Below are 17,355 nucleotides of genomic sequence, written 5' to 3'. Positions count from 1 at the left end.
AAAAAGTAATCGGGCCTCAGAGCCGTTCAATCATGACATGACGTCCTAGAGCTCAGGTGATTCTTGTGAACATTTAATCCAAACACTTCATTTTACAACTGAGAGCAGAAACCCCACACAGCCTGCATAATGCGCCCAAGGTCATTCAACATCTTAGGGCCCCTGGGACTGTCGTGGCTTCCTCTCGGCCTCCGCATCGAGGCACGTGCTGTGGTACAGCTAAGTGGTTATAGGTGGCGTGTGCAGCAAACAACCAATATTCTGAGTTCCCACACCATGCACTGGGGGTAAAGAAATGAAAAATCCACAAATTCCCATTTCTTATAAGTGCATTCTAGAAAAATTAGTATTACAAAATATGCCAGGGATGAAAAATGCTGAGGCAAAACTAGGCCAGGATGACAGGTCACAATGGGAGAAAGAGGGTCATCGAGGATGTGCTCACTAGTGTGGTGTCTGTTTGGGTCCTTCGCTGAACTGAGGGCTGTGTAGACGTCCTGGAGGAGGAAAAAGAGGGTTGCAGCTAGAGCAGAAGTAGGTGGGAAGGGGTGGGATTTGAGATCCAGCACACGCTGGAATGCACAGGGAGAAAACGAGGCACAGGGCTTTTGAGACTAGATTTTGGATTTTATTTCAAATGGATGGGAACTCTGATAGTACATTTCTGGCCGAGGGATGATAAAATCCAAAGGAAGTCTTTACAAAGGTCAGCATGGCTGCTTTGTATAAAAACGTGGAGGTGGAACATTGAGACAGGACAATTCGGGGTAGAGGAGCTAAACTAAGGAGACCAAGAGGTCGCTGCAATGCTTTGAAGTGATTTTAAAGACAGCTTCTATCCATGTCAGAAGGTAAATGTATGAAGGGAAAACAGGAATCAGCAAAGACTCCAAGACTGTTGGGCTGAACTCTGGGAGAACAGAGTCCATCGGTGGTGAGAACAGGAAGAAAAGGATGAATTAGGTCCAGAGGGAAAGACAGAACCACAGCACCAGCATTTAGATTTGAGATAGTCGGGTATGTTAGTGCAGACTTCAAAGGGACTATTAATCGATACTATCCAGCATATAAATCGTGTAAAGTTATTTTAAGACAGTTGAGATCCACAAGATGTACAAACCTAGCAGACTAAGCCCCCAACACAATCCCAAGTTTAAGAAATGGACAGGTTTTCCTCATTCTTCTAAGTTAACTAAGAAAGTACCATTGTGGTAGAATGGCTTGCTTAGAGGTAAATGAAATTGTTTCCCATAGACAAGGCTATGTATGATCAGTTCTGTCGTGGTAGTTCCAGAAAGATGAGGACTAAGAGTTGACCACTGGGGTTAGCTAGCGGAGCATGGAGCTCAAGCACAATCCTGGCAAGTGCTGTGTTGCTGAAGTAGGAGGCTGTAGTGGCTCAAGAGTTAAACATGAAAGTGTTCCTCATTACCAATCACCAGAAAAACGTGAACCAGTGACCCTGCACGTGACCCTGATGCAGCTGGGAGAAAACTGGTGTGCTGCAGAGGCATCCGCGTTGGCGCGCTCACAGAAGCACTATTTGCATCCGTGGAGAGAGACGAGAACAACCCACGTGCCCGTCCACACAGGAACAGTTAGGAAGTAAGAACACAAACGAGTTGTAAGAGTTGACCTCTTGTCAGGTGTGGACTCCAGGTCATTGCTAAGAAAACAAGCCAGGGCAGGAAGTCAAGCGGCGCATGATTTCACCCAGGTGGAAGTGAAAACGCTGATCTCAGACATTGAGAGGGCAGTGTGGTTACTGTAGGCTGGGGGTGCACAGGACAGGAAAAAGTCATCAGAGCACTAAACCAAAGCCGGAGAGGCATAAATTCTCACGTACTGTACCATGGTAGCCCTACTGATTGACCGTGCATTTTTAGAAGGCTTGAGGAAAGAATTTTAAATGCTTCACCATAAAAAATACCTGGTACAGGCATAGATACACTTACACTGAAGCACCATACACATGTACCAAAATATCACATGATGCATTAAAACTGTTTTCATGTGTTAAAGGAAATTAAATTAAAATTTAAGTGAATTGGAGCTGGACACTGAATTCAGGCTATGGAATTGATGGTATTGCCTCTGAAGAAGGGTGGGGCCAAGCAAGGATTTGATAGAAGACATTATGGCATACATTTGGAAAAGATCTGGAAGATGACGGGTGGTGGACAAAGATTGGGACAATCTTCAGTAGGAAAGGTGATGAGACTCAGTGCTCAAAAGTAGACCTGGTTATGAAGCGTTATGAAGAGAGGGCTGTCAGGGTCATGGGTATGGACTCCGATGGGTTGGTAGATTTGATTGTAGAAACCTATGAAAACTCTGAAAATGTCAATGTTAAAAAATGCAGTCATAGCAACTTCATCTTCCTTAACCCTGCTCCAAAGAGGATATAAGAATGGGGAGTTCTTAAAAGCAGCTTGTAACATAATCTTATCTTGATTATCTGATTTCTCATGGAATGTTTAATTACAATGCCTTAACCCACAGAAATCATAACTATTAAGAATATGGAAACAGACTGTCAGTTTGGGGTACCTTTAAGGGCAACTCCACTACAGCAAATACGGTACTATTGGAGAGTTTTAATATTACCCATTTGCTATCTGCTAGACAGAACTGTGTGAACAAGGGTAGGACTGGGGAGAAAATAACCCCAGCTCCAATACTTTGGTATTGAAGCTTCTTGAAACTGAGGTTTCTCAAAATGCTATTTTGTTGATGAATCCAATCACAACGAGGGCATCAGAAAACAGTACAGCATTTCGATGATAAACCAGGACCACCGCATCTAAAGCCAAACCCTAGTCACCCACTTCAGGGCTCTGTGAATCTCTGGGGAAACTATGGAACTCCTCTATTCAGTTACAAAGTGACGGTCACATGGTTATCCATCCATCAGAGCAGTTAAGATTAAATGAACACAGGAGCAGCATTGAACATCGCAAACACTGTATAAATGTTCACTATATCTGATCATTATGAATAAAATCAAGACTTAGCAGGAAATATAGCCAAACATGGCACCTGGAGTGAGTTAATCCTTAAATTTCTCTAACGCTGCTAACTGGGAAATATTGTACAAAAGAACAAATACATCTGGCCCTTGGTTATCCTAGCATTTTTTCATATGACCTTTCCTTAAAATTGTATCCTCACAACAGATAGTAAGGTCCCTTGCTGGGCATGGGACTACACGCCTTTAATCCCAGCACTTGGGGGGCAGAGGCAGGTAGATCTGAGTCTGAGGCCAGCCTGACCTACAGAGTGATTTCCAGGACAGCCAAAGTTACATAGAGAAACCCTGTCTCAGGAAATGAAAAGGAAAAACTACATGAAGGGTCCATGTTTATTAGGAAGAATCCGTAGGGGCTGTAGCTATGGTTCAGTGGTTAGGACAACTTGATGCTTAAGTCTGGTTTTCAGCACCCACAACTGCTGGCAATTAGCTCTAAGCATCAGCTGCAAACTTCTGCTGTGGGTACAGGTACACAGGACTCAGCTTTTTGTGTCAGAGACTCGAAATCAGGTCCTCACACTCGTATAACGAGCCGACTCTGGAAACCCTGACATTTTCATTTTTAAAAGACAGTTCAAAACAAACAAGCTTTACCATTAGCCATCTCTGGATGGTCATTCTACAGTTTCTGTCACCTGTGGACTTTATGTTGAACTGATTTTAACTTCAGCCTCATGTAAACAGGGCAGAATCAGTTCACTTAATAAGGTTACTAGCATCACGTCTAAATTTTTAATGACATACCAAAGAACACTGGGAACATTTTTTACACTAGGTGATTCTTGATTTCTTTCAGTTAATTGTCCTGATCAACATTAGTTCCTTAGCCCATAAAATACTATCTAGAGGACTGATATTAAATTTTCAAAAGAGAAAAACTGGAATCCCAGTTTAATTTTGAGTTCTTTCTGCATAAAACATCTGTCTTCTATCTAGCCATTGTTAAATGACATCCATTACATTTCCTTGATTCATTCAGGCTGCTTCATCAGATTCTAAAATTAAAAAGGGGGGGCTGAGGAGGTTGCTCAGTGGTTAAGTTGTACATACAGCTCTTGCAGAAGGTCTCATGGGTGTTCCCAGCACCCATGCTAGGCAGCTCACAACCGCTCGTATCTCTAGCTCTACGAGATCTGATGTGTTTAGATCTTCATGGGCACCCACACCTATGTCTCTCTCTCCCCCCCCCCATGCACACATACACAAACAAAACTAATTTTTTTTTAAAAAAGATAAAGCTAGGCAGTGGTGGTGTACGCCTTTTAATCCAAGCACTTGGGAGACAGAGGCAGGCAGATCTGAGTTCAAGGCCAGCCTGGTCTACAAGAACTAGTTCCAGGACAGGCTCCAAAACTACAGAGAAACCGAGTCTCGAAATGCAAAACATAATAAATAAAACCCACCCCCTCAAACTGCAAAACACAGCTAGGAGTTATCAGCTGAGAGGACGGAGAACAGTCGATGGGAGCAGTTCTAGAGCTGGGCCTCGATTCCTAGGCTCCTCGGCTCCCTGGCTCCTCAGCTCCACCAGGACTTAGCTTTAGGGGCAGATGGTTCATTTGCAGAGTCTCATGAGAGTGAGGTCAAGTTTTGTTTGGAGGGACTCAAAGACATGTTTCCAAGGTCCCCAAAGGCCATGGCTACGCTCACACTGTCATGTCTATTTTCTGAGAACATAAAAAGTGCTGAAAGCCAGTTTCAATCATCTGACAATCACCATATTGCTAAGTGTCACCACAGTGCTTCTGCGTTGATGCTTCAGCTAGCGCAAGTGAAATATTGCATAAATTGACAGCATTTTCATTTTATATCATTGTAACTGCAATCCAGTTAGCTGTCTTTCCCTCCCCCCTCAAAAGCAGCCTTGGGTCTCTGTTACACAGGTTGGGGGTAGAGTGTCAGTCAGAATGGGAAAGGATCCAGAGGAAGCAGAGGACCCTGGCCAGGATGGGGAAGGTCCCATCTCTGAGGATCTGTTTTCCAAGCACCACCATGATTTCCAAAGGCTCTTTTTCCCACTCCCTAAAGCATTGTAATCGTCATTACCCTCCTTCCACAGCAGCAGAGCGCTTCATGGTGATGAGAGGCAATCAGTCGCAGGCATTGGAAGGAAATTGCGGAGGACGGTTCCATGTCCTGCAGTTCCTGTGGTGCACACATGCATGCGTTGGCAATTAAGGGCTGAAACCGATACAGGAAGATAATAGGAAGAGTTGCTGAGCCCTACTGCAGTCACTCGGGGCAACAAGTTTATTTCGGGACCTGAACTTTGATCAACTACAGCTAAACTAAGAATTGCTACTAAGATGGGGACACTTGCACTAGGAAGTGGAATCAGAATCAGATCAGAGGAGCCCAGAGAACAGAAACCTATGACTTGATGATACAAGGCCAAGAAATCGGAGCCAAGGTGATGAGATCAAAGGGATCTCCTAACTGCCCTGAGCTTAAGGTGTAATCAGTACTCCTTGAAGGGGTCACAAGTTACTCTTAAAATTACATTAGAAATGTATGTATATAGATATGAGCATATAAATTTGTATATATTACCATTTAATTTGTGTGTAGTCATATTCAAGTTAACTAATATCAAGCTCAATATAATTCACTCCATTTTGTCATTTTTGTTTTTCTCAATGAACACTTTTATTATCCTGAAATTTTGAAACTCAAATATTTCTGTATTTACTACTAAGAGCTTCTAGTGACATAGCAAGAATTGTATATTATCTTGGTGGCAGGGCAGGTAAACACAGCCTTTTAAAAAACTACTAGAAGAGGGACAACTTATTTTGGAGAGTCCTCATACAATGGCATGAAATTTACAAACTGAAGAACCGAGGCATAAGATGTACCACATTGGAAGGCACTTGGAACACAATAGGTACGTGAATGGAGAATAGGCCCATCTGACCACTGGGATTATAGCCTCATACTGCCGATCTACCTTACTTAGGAGCCCATATCACTACCCTGTAAATTAAGCGGCTGGGTGGAGAGAAAGCAAACGCAGCCCAACACATTACTACCCGTGGGAGGGCAGCAGAGTAGGTGCTGAAAGAAAAAGGCACTACTTTGAGACACACGGCTTCCTTAAAGGAGACCTTGAGATTTCAAAGCAGAACCCACAGCAGAAGGCATATGTGTGTAATTTACAATAAAATCGGCAAGTCATAAAGCTTATGAGAAACGGTGTACATTTTATCTTTTTGAACTGTGTGCTAATGAGTCTGTATTCTGCAGTTTATTGCCACCTAGACCCAGGGGATGCGCTAGTGAATCAATGGTCCTGCGGTTCAGGGTGAATCACTGCAGTTAGCTGCAAGCTCTATGTTCTGATTAGAAAGTTTCATCTTTGCTGGCACTAAAAGCCAGTTATGCAGCCACCAATGCTGATCAAGTACTGCCCTTTGAGGGAACCTTACTTTTGCCAGCTAAGAACAACCAGGAAAAAATAAAAATGTGCTGTGCCCCATGAACTCTGGTTTTTTTTTCTTGCTGATTTTTTTTTATTAATTAATTAATTTAATTATTAAAGATTTCTGCCTCTTCCCCGCCACCACCTCCCATTCCCTCCCCCTCCCCCAATCAAGTCTTCCTTCCTCCTCAGCCCAAAGAGCAAGCAGGTTTCTCTGCCCTGTGGGAGGTCCAAGGACCACCCACCTCCATCCAGGTCTATTAAGGTGAGCATCCAAACTACCTGGGCTCCCACAAAGCCATTACATGCAATAGGATCAAGAACCCATTGCCATTTGAACTCTGGTTTTTGAATCTGGCTTAATACTATTTCCTCTAGTTATGATTAGCTGATTGCTATTTAAAATGTCCGATTTGATTCCATGGTATGGTTTCTAGCTACCTTCTGTTCTACCAGTCTGCTACAACAGTATTAATATCGGTAATAACCATATTATTCATAGAGCTCTTTCTGGGTTCCAGTCGTGTGTAGCTGTTTTCCATGTTTTGTCTCAATTTTTCCAATATTATGCAAGTAGACACATGCTGAAACTCGGGAGATAGACAATTTTCCCATGGTCACACAATTAGCAAGTGACACCTGAACTTTGATTAGATCTGAGTGAAGAACAAACAAACCTATGCGTTCAATGTGCTTGGAGCCATGCCCCACTTCTAACAGGCTCATTGAGTCTGGGGCCCTTCACGCTTGCTACCCAGTTTGCAGTTTGCTGCTTTCTCTTTCCACAGTGGCTCATCTCTAGCTTTCTTTGGAACTGAATCTCTTTAGATCCACTTCAGTATCTTTGAATCTGCATTCGTTTGGGTTCCTTTGTCAATGAGGTTGCCATAAAGTTATAGCCAATACATGATGAAAACAAAAGCGTCTTTGGACTACTCTGCCTCCTTAAATTCTATTTCAGAGCCATGGGCCTGCCTTGGGATAGCAGACTAATACAAAGTCTAGTTAGAGAATGCTCATCTTGTAGCCCTCAGGTAGCTGAAACCCATTCCCCACCCTACCAAAGGTTCAAGGTCAAACGAGACGCAAGTACAGCTTAATCTCAAAATGCCACTTGTCCTCAGGAAGCACATTTTTCTTTCCTATCTGCAGTCCCCTTTCTAGCCTGTCCTCATACAGGGAGATATAAGGAATCTTAGCTCCTCCTGAGCCTGGATGGAAGTCTGAGCCAGAAAGGAAGTACCTGGAATGCTGTGTGCCTATAGGTGCCAACCTTAGCCTCCAGTACCTCCACTAATTCAGCCCTCCGTGCTCAGGACTCCACACTCGGAGTCCTCCCCACCCCTTATGAATTGGTAGCACAGGGTGACAGCTGGGACACTGTCATTCTGCTTCTTCCTGGTAGAATTCTGGGCATATGGTAGCCTCCTTCCATGCTGCTGTATTCCAGGCATTGAAACCCCCTGTTTCATAGGATTCTCAAGTATTAGACAAACGTCACACACACTGTCTTAGATAATCCTCTCATAGCTTTGGTCTTTGGAGGGGGCTAAGAGACAACACCCCACTTCCCAAGTCTTGTTTCAAAAGATCCAAGGGTAGGACTTCTAAATGAAGATCTCTTGTTCCTTGAAGGCTTCAATAAAGGATTATATAATCATAGATCTAGTCCACTATCTACATTGTCCATCAAGAGGAGTCTCTTAACTGGTTGAATTTTTCTAGCCATCAAGTCTGCTGCCTTTATGTTAAACAGCTCTTCAAAAATCTATCTCCTCCATTTAGCTATAAGCCGCAAAAAGAATCCAGGCCATCACCTTCTGGGGAAATTCTCAGATCTGTGAATCTCATTACTCAGGAATTCCTTCTCTGTACTTCATAGTGTCCCCAAACTCTAGCACCTCCTGATGGTAACCGGCCTCTTCTGTTTCCAATACTGCTCACATTTGCTAGTCTTTTTTTATATTAATCTCCAAATGATAGCCTCGAAATTCTTCTGGCTTTTCCTCACTTCCAGTTCCAAACCCCTTCTCCATGTTTGGTGTTCTAGATTCTAACACCCACTTCAGGGTTTTGTCTCTTTAATTATTGTATAAAAATTACCACAGATTTGGCAGTATAAAACAAGACTTTTATTAGCTCAGAATTCTGTAATTCAGAAGTTCTGCACAGTGTAGCTGGACTCTGTGCTTTTGAAGTTATAATTCTGAAATCCAAGGTTTGGGCAAAACTGAATTATCTGGAGAAAAATTTGCTTCCAATCTCATGATTTTTGACAGAATTGTTCCTTATGATCACAGGACTGTGACTTAGAGCTTTGCATTGCTTCACTGGGTCAGTTCTGCAAGGCTACCCATGCTCTCTGCCTGATGACTCCCTCAGTCTTCGGGCCATCAGTGGCAGGTTGTGCCCTTCTTGTCCTTCAACTCTCTAGCCATCCTGGGCAAGCAGCCTCTTTAAAGGGTTCCTGTGATTGGGTCATTCTGATAATGTCGCTGCTTTACAGTCATCTGTGGTGTCTCATCCTAAGCTAAGCATGGGCAGAAACTCCATGATATTTCCACTTCTGGTGAGGAAGGGCAATGTAGCCTGTTAGGGAGGAAATCTCAGGGGACATCTTTCAAGTCAGCTTGGTCAGATATACTTGCTGGCTCCTCTCGATCCTCATGGTTCAAAAGAAGTTGGGTTTACATCTGAAGATCTTAAGTTTTATCAACATTCTGTGTCTACCTTTCCTTCTCTACCCCCAGCTTTTTAGGTCAGTATCTAAAAACTTGATAGAACATTATCAAGTTATATGGTACCACAAAGCAGACTTCAAAGTTTTTATAAAATTTTTCTTTCATATGGATCCACAAGTTCCCACACTGGGAGACCAGCTTTGACATGAACTATAAATTCTCTCGGGAGAATGCAGCTTCTGGAATCTTCTGAGCATCCCAGACCATCTAACCTGCACTGCCTTTTCACTGCCATTGCTTGACAGCCTGTGCCCTTTGGTTTTTCACGGGCTCCTCCCCACAGATGTCTGCAGGGGGCATGCAATCTGGGTATGAGCCAGAACATTTGCGTGCCAGCGTCCCACTGAAGCTGTGACTTTGGGCATTTCCTGAATTGATGCCACATGGACCTGAGAATTCACAAAATGGTAGCTTCCTAAAATATCTGAGGTAAAACTGAAGGCTTTATACCAACTGGTGGCATCCTGATTTCTCTAGTAATGCTTGTAGTGCTGTGTTAAGAGTTGGCTAAAAGTTTTCAGAGAACTGCAAAACACTACACCAGGGAAGTCATACTGAAGAACCAGCCTGCCTCCATCTTAGGCTTAAAAGTCATCTTTATAGTAAAGACGAACTAGGTTCATTTCTGCTTATGATTAAAACTGCTTCTCAAGGATTAGGCTGTGCCCAGCTTGTAACCTAAACTACAAATTATTTTGTACTGTTTCAGGAATGGCAATTATGTCTTTGCATTAAATGTTAGTAAGCATCTTGTAATCCTACCTTTGTTTCAAAAGGTTTTATGACGACCTTCCTGTGACTGGCTGCTGTTATGACTACCTTGTCATGCCCACCTTTGCAACCGTGTTTTTGTTTCCGGACCCCGTGTAGGACTAACGTGTTATGCTTATCTGCTCCTGTAACCCCGAGAATTTTGCCCATCCAATCCCCCATGTGGAAACCCCGTACCCCTGAGCTATAAAAATCTTCCTTCCTTGTATCTAATGCTGACCACTCAAACCCCACAGTAGGTGGAGGCAGCCTTTGTGCATGAATGAAAAAGCTTGCTTTAATTAACTACTTCCTTTAATTTGGCCGTGACGATTTAGGTCAGTGGTCACTCTCCTCCCATCGTTGGGATTTAAGTCTCTAGTATATGAACCTTGATTACAATTTCTTCCTTGGAGAAAGGCTGAAACTACTCTTGCCTTGGAATCGTGGAACCCTTCAGTTGACATCCCATAACAATGAACCTCCTAAAATCCTATAATACAGAGCAATTTTTATGGTATTTTCACACCATCCTAAGAGTTACATACGATGAAAGGGTGGTGCAGAGCCTAATATTACAGATCAGTCAGCTAGGGCCATCTAGCACAACAATTTTGTTTCTTACAGTAGTCCTATGCTCATTCATAGAATTGTGAAAATTACCTACCAGATAACAACTTAGCTGATTGTGGTTAATCAAAATCTTCCTTGAATCTTGAGATGAAACCACAAAAAGTAGAAATAGTCTATCCAATTGGAGCTTTAAACCGTGGAGAAAACATAATCCAGGGTGTTGGGCTACCTATAAGAGTAAACTTTAGCTCTAGACACAAAATAACACTATCTTAACAAAGGAGCCCTGAAAGATAAATCACAGGCAAGAAATGCTAGGAAGAAGAGGGTATCTTGTCAAGACATCCTCCAGTGAGGTCTTAGACATGGCAGAGCTTCTGTCTCCTCTGCCTTTTTATGAGGAAAGAGTGTCAGGGTGATACTGCAGGTGGGGATGGAGGGGAAACAGCGCGGGCTAAGGGCAGCACATCTCCATCGGGGACATTTTCTGCAGAATTATCACCTGGGGAAGAATATCTGCCAATCTGCTGTAATGCTCTGGGGAAAACAGTTTGCTTTTAGCATATAAAATAGGACAAAGAGAATGTAAGTTTTCAACTAGTAAAGGTAACTGGAAATTTTGATCAGTATGTCTGTTGATGGCACTCTTCAACCTTAAATCTGTAGAAATGCTGAGCAAAATCATACGTGCGCGCGCGCGCACAAACACTCTGTCCCAGGGTCGACTCCTAAGTCAGACCAAGGAGACATAGCTGGAGTCAGAGGAAGACCAGGACCCTAAGAAGGGTCTGAGTAGCTTCCAACTGGCCTTTCCCCTTCCTTAGGAGCTGGAGCAGAGAGCAACAGATAGCACAGGACTTGGTCAGACACAGAGTAAGAATTCTCACAGGATGATCACTCTTGGGAAGTGGCTCAAGGACTCCTTATGCCTGGGCCCCAGAGGATCAACAGGGTCACTGCAGAAAACTAAGCTGGTGTCATGCACGAGAACTGACATTCACACTGGCTCACAGCATGGTGGCCTAGGTCCAGAAGATAACACAGAAGCTGATTCTGAGCTAGTAAAATGTATATGACCCTCAGCAGAGGCAAAAACAAGAGCTGTCTTCAGAAGTGGGGTCATTACCAGGTCTACGTTCAGAAATGAATGCACAGTTCATAAAGGAAACAAACACCTTCGTTCTTTAATCATTAAAATGTCTGAAACTGTAGACACTTCAGGCAATATTAAAAGGCAAATGACCAGACGAACAAAGTTACCTGCATGTTCAATAGCTGGTTAAGATGTACTATCCTGTAACTATAAGCCCTAGCTATAGATTAATAAACAAATAGAAAAGTAAGAAGTACAAATAAGAAATCTATAAAAGAGAAAACTGCCCAGTAAACATAAGATTATTTAGTCTTGGAAGCAACCATGGAAATACAAATTAAAACACTAATGAGGTGCTTTTCACATTTATCAGATTGGTAGAATTCAAAAAACTATAATAACCATACAAAGTTAGAAATCATAGAAAATGTTGATCCTACAACATAATCATTTCCCTCCTAGAAGCACCTAGAGAAAGCTCTGGTTAGGCCCCAGCTGTCTGCGTGGCAGCTACAGCTGCACGCCAGGCAAGACAGGAAACCTTTGCAGGATGAACTGGTCTCTACTAAGGAAAATGGAGAAATCGGCAGCCGTGTCTACTGCGGGATATAAAACACCAATTAAAAAAAAAACCAGTTCTACTCTATACTGTTAATACAGAGCTGCTTTAAAACACAAGCCGGGACGGGAAGAAATGCTGCAGAATGGTGCGGTACGATAGTGCTGGTGGAAAAATTAAATCATAGACTACATGTGAAATGCTTTAACAGCTAAGATGACAGAAACAAGTGAGGAAGATGCTGACTAAGGCCTCAGGCAATGATTTCAACTTCGTAACGCTCCACTTTCTCTTTGAAAATGTGGAACAATGTAAAGCATATTAAAATTTCCACTGCTACATGATGGGTCCTAAGATATTAATCTCTATATTTAAAAAAATTCCCCAAATGGAAAAACATATGAAGAAAATAAAAGAAACCAGATACCTTGGGTCCTATACAATCTCTAAGAGTTGCAATCAAATGTCATAACATCCGAAACACAAGATCCTTGGTCTTGCATTTCCTATATGCCCCTCATCATGCAAGGCAATGGAGTAAAACCCTGCAGGCAGCTTAGCGGAATGCAGCTGGAGCCCCAAATGCACTAGGCATGTGGACATTTGACATCTTTTCAGCGTCTCCTTCCTTCGTGCTCCTAGGTAAAGGCTACCATTCTAAAATGGGAGAGATGAGAAAACTATAAGCCCAGCTTATAGATTAATAAATAGAAAAATAATACAAATAAGAAATCTATGAAAGAACTTCCCAGTAAACATGAGGAATATATTTAGTCTTGGAAGCAACCATGGAAATACAAATAAATGAAAAAGCACCTCATTAGTGTTTATCTGAAGTTCTCCTTTATCTCCATGGTGACTTCTTGCCTTAGGCTTTACTAGTCCTGCCATCAGCTTGGCCACCAATTGTCAATGGACGAAATGTCCATTACTCTTTGTTTGTTTACTCACTTGCTTTGGTGTTTCTGAAGTCAAGTGTCATCTCTTTCTGAAAACTCAGTCTTTCTCACATTTTAACAATCCTTTCTTTCCCTTCTAGAGATCTAACGCAGTGGCAACAAAGACAGTGAGCAATGCCCTGCCATGGTAGCGTCCATGCCAACTACCCAACTTGAATCTGATTTTCACAATTAAATGTGCTCCCTCCCATTATCAATAATTGACTCATTTGTCTATGACTTTATAAGCCTGCAAAAAATAGAACTTTATTTAAGGCCCTGTACATGACACTTAGTGTAACTAATGCTTAGATGTGCAGCGCTTTCTGTGGTCACACTTGGAGAAACAAAATGCTATGAAAGCATCCTAGAAAGAAGACAACTCTAGGCACATATACTTCAGACATTGTACTTTCATGATAGTAAAAAGTTGGTATGTTACCCCACAAAGATTACATAGGTCACTTGCATTACCTGAAACATGATCAATATTTAGTAATTTGAAAAATCTTCATGTGAGCCTTATAAAATCACCCAATTCACTTCTTTAGGTGAATAGAATTCAATTTGAATTAAATGTCAGAGCAATTGACTTTGTCAAGTGGTCACAGTGTGTTGCTTTGTACCCATGCTGCTTCCCCCTTCCCTCAGTCTGCTGCTTGAAAGGGCACGGCACAAGTCAAGATCAAGGATGAGTAAAGAGTCAGGAATCAAGCAAAATTGGTTTATAGACTAAAAGTTCAAAGTTCCTTTATCCCCCAGTACTGAACTTTGAAGAAAAAACCACCTAAGCAAGGGCTTCAGACTTTATGGATCACACAGCCCAAAATGTGAACCATGGTCACAAGAACCACGGGTAGTCCACCAATGACCATGAGTGAATCGGTTATTCTCAGCACTATGAGCATCTTTTTCCAAAAATCATTTTTTCCATCGTGCGGATCAAGTCAATCCAGCTGCACTTCTGGGCCCTCGTGAGAGCAAGACAGGTGGAGCTCTGCCAGCAAATTGATTTCCTTTCACTGGTCACGAGATGGCCACCGTTTGTGAATAATTTCCAGAGTCAGAAGCTCCATAAAATGTTGCTTGATAACTCTGGTAGCATTTTCAACTAGAGCGTCTGTACTTCGAATTCTGAACATTTTATTGTAGCAACAGACAAAACGTCTAAATAACAAGATAATGAAACCAGCCTTCCAGCACCTCTATCTTCCGTAGAGCAGCAGCACCCTTTAGGGCTGTGGATGAGATTTTGATATTTTTAAGATTTAGACATAGGCATTGCTCCAAAAAATGACAATCTTGCATAAGTGAAAAAAACAAATAGTAAATCAAGAAGAGAAGACTTGTAAGAGCCTTTAGGCATTCCACGAATTGTACACAGCCTAGGTACATTGTATTCTGCCAGCAAGTACATTTCAAAGTGTCATTTGCCACCTCACCATAAACCAAAATGCTCTCCCAGTGCATCAAAAGCTTTACCACATTCCTTCTTAGTGCAAGACTTAAGAATAGCCACAAATTTTGCCTCTTTCCCCCTCTACCCCCGCCATGTAGAATGAACTTAGTCACAGATACCTGTGTTTGTGCACAGCAACATGTCACAAATCTGTGACACTCATGTACAATAAAGCAAGACTTTTCTTGATTCTCACAGATTCCCCTGGGCTGTCTAGAGAATATCAAAGCTCAAGCAACGGCAGACCCATTCACACATTCAGGCAGACAGGAGGGCTTTACCTTTGTCTTCGTCTCCTCCCTCTGCAGCAACTCCTTCTCTTTCCACAGTTTCTCTTTCTCCTCTTCCCTTTCTCTTCTTCTGACAGAAATTTCCATTTCTAGTCTCGCTAGCTCTTCCTGGTGGGCTCGCCATTGAGAAACCTGGAACACACAGAGACCCTTCCTTTCAATAACTGCTATCCCATGATTCCACATGGGACAAGTTTCTGTGTAGAGGAGGACTCAGGTTTTGCCAAAGGTAAATACAAATTTTATGTGCATTTGTGGATATAAGTGTACAAGTCAGTATAGAAAACCAGCTTAAAATAGCTCAGACACTCTTTAGCTGAACTCAAGAGGTCATAAAATTTGATTTTCCTGCAAAGAATCCGTGATTTCCATAAAATTGTAGGCCAGGAGAGTAGGCCTGTCCCTGACAACCACCTGGAGCACCGGGACCCAGAGATCTAGAAAAGAACCAAACATGTCTGGAGAAAAAAAGAGGTCACTGCAATGATGCCTAACAATTTTCTGCTACACTCATAGATTGGTTCCTAGCCCATTTGTCAGAGAGGCTTCATCCAGCAACTGATGGAAACAGATGCTGTTGTTGCTGTTTGATCAACTGACACAAACTGGAGTCAGCTGGGCAGAGGGAAGCATAATTGAGACAATGCCTAAACTCGTGGGACATTGATGTGGGAGGGGCCAGCTCAGTATTAGCAGCACCCCCCACCCCGAGCAGGTGGTCATGGATTCTCTAAGGAAGCTGGCTGAGCAAAGCCATAGAAAGCACACTAATAACACAGCGTGCCTCCATGGCCTCTGCTTCAGTTCCTGCCTCCACATTCCTGCTCGAGGTTCTGACCTGACTTCCCTTCAGGATGAACTATAAGCTGTAAACTGAAACACTTTCCTCCCTGTGTTTTTGATGGTGTTTCATCCCAGCAACAGAAATCAAACAATACAACCATCAACTAGACAAGTGCACAGAAATATACACAGCTCTCTGCAGTGTAGTTTAAAACAGACAATTTGAGAAAAGTCTAAAGGCCCAGCAATAGACATTGGCTTAAATCAATTTTGGTAAATTCATACAATACCCATGGTTGAGAAAAGATGCTAAATTTCTGTATTTGAGAATGTCTACAATATTTTAGATGCAAGACACAATGTAAAACCATATTTATAGTATGATCTCATCAGCATAAAGTGTATCCATGCAAAGAGACACTTGTGGAAGGAGTTGCCCACATAATAGAGCCTCTCAACATTATTTTGAAATATTAAAGTTATTCTAGCCTTTCTAATTCTAAATTAGTATATCCTAAGCTGGGGACATTTTTTTATAAACATGTTTTAAAAACAAAACAAGTGAGACTAAAGAGAAAATAACTTTTTTCTGGCCCTTCTACATATCTACCTGACAACATAGGAAAAATACACAAGTGTGCAAAATTCTTACTAAAGATAGTACACTAATTTTGCAAGTAAGTGATTCAAGCATCATTCATTAATAACATACAAAATTAAAAATGGAAAAATGTCACCCAAATATGAGTAAAGTGCCTCTAAATCATTTCACTCAAATATTTTATAAACTTAAATTTTTTCTAAAAGTATTTTGCCATGTCTATGAAAATAGGCAAGAAAACACCACCTCCTGGCTTTGCATCTACAGTATCTACCCCATCAACCTCTAATCAGCGTGGCTTAGTTATTTGGACCTAAGTTATTAGCACATTGTTTGTGCCTGGATCCTGCTGCGTGCCGTGCCTTTAAGTCTTTTATCTGCAACTTCAGTCCAAATCAATTGTCCTGACAACTGTTGCCAACAGTTTCCCTCCTGAATACTCGAAGGAAGGAGTCTGGTCTCTTCTCCACCTGTTGGCAATCCTGCAAAGAAAGGATTCTTTCCTTTGCATGTCATGGCATAGCTCTCCCCCACCTTCAACACTGCATGGCTCTCTCTCCCTGCCCCTTACTGGTTCAACCCCATACTATCTTTCTCCTCCAGTCTTACTTTGATTTAATCCTGTTCTGTGAAGTCTTGCCTTGGGGAGACTGACTGCAAAATCTACATTAGCAGCTCTTTCCACCTGCAAACCAGCTCTAAATTCTTAGACTCCTATTTGCTAGTGCTTCTAGTATCCAGACTTCCAAAGTTAAACTTGGGACCTGTGGTGCTGTCGAAGCTTCATACCAAGCCCAGGGTACATGTCTCTCAAACACCTGCTTCTGTTAGTGGGGCCACAAGTCTCTCCGGAGTATGGGTTATTTTCATTGTGTAAGCCCAACAATAAAATGTTTTTGCATTTCACAACAATCTTATGTATAACACGATGACTTTATATTTACATACATAATTTGATTTATATATGTATTTACTAATGCTTAGATATTTCCTTTATGATAAATCAATTTCAGAACCACTGAGATTGGTTGTAATTGTCTAGTTAACTCAATCTTTTGGCTAAGTGTATTGATCAAGACTGGAAAGTTCACGAGGGTAATGTCAATTGATTAAGTTGAC

General features: G+C 42.1%; 1 protein-coding gene across 1 annotated transcript in view; it reads right to left on the bottom strand.

Moving 5' to 3' along the window:
* Window positions 1-17,355, bottom strand: part of Ccdc148 (coiled-coil domain containing 148) — a 230,044-nt gene that overhangs the window by 66,551 nt on the left and 146,138 nt on the right. The window contains exon 10 of the mRNA XM_057755389.1: window positions 14,844-14,984. Within this exon, the coding sequence (XP_057611372.1) occupies window positions 14,844-14,984 (141 nt within the window). The remainder of the gene's footprint in view (window positions 1-14,843; window positions 14,985-17,355) is intronic.

The sequence above is a fragment of the Chionomys nivalis genome, chromosome 22, assembly GCF_950005125.1.
Source record: "Chionomys nivalis chromosome 22, mChiNiv1.1, whole genome shotgun sequence".
Taxonomy (NCBI): Eukaryota; Metazoa; Chordata; class Mammalia; order Rodentia; family Cricetidae; genus Chionomys; species Chionomys nivalis.
Note: the sequence above shows the minus strand (reverse complement) of the source record. Positions and strands in the feature narration are given on the sequence as shown.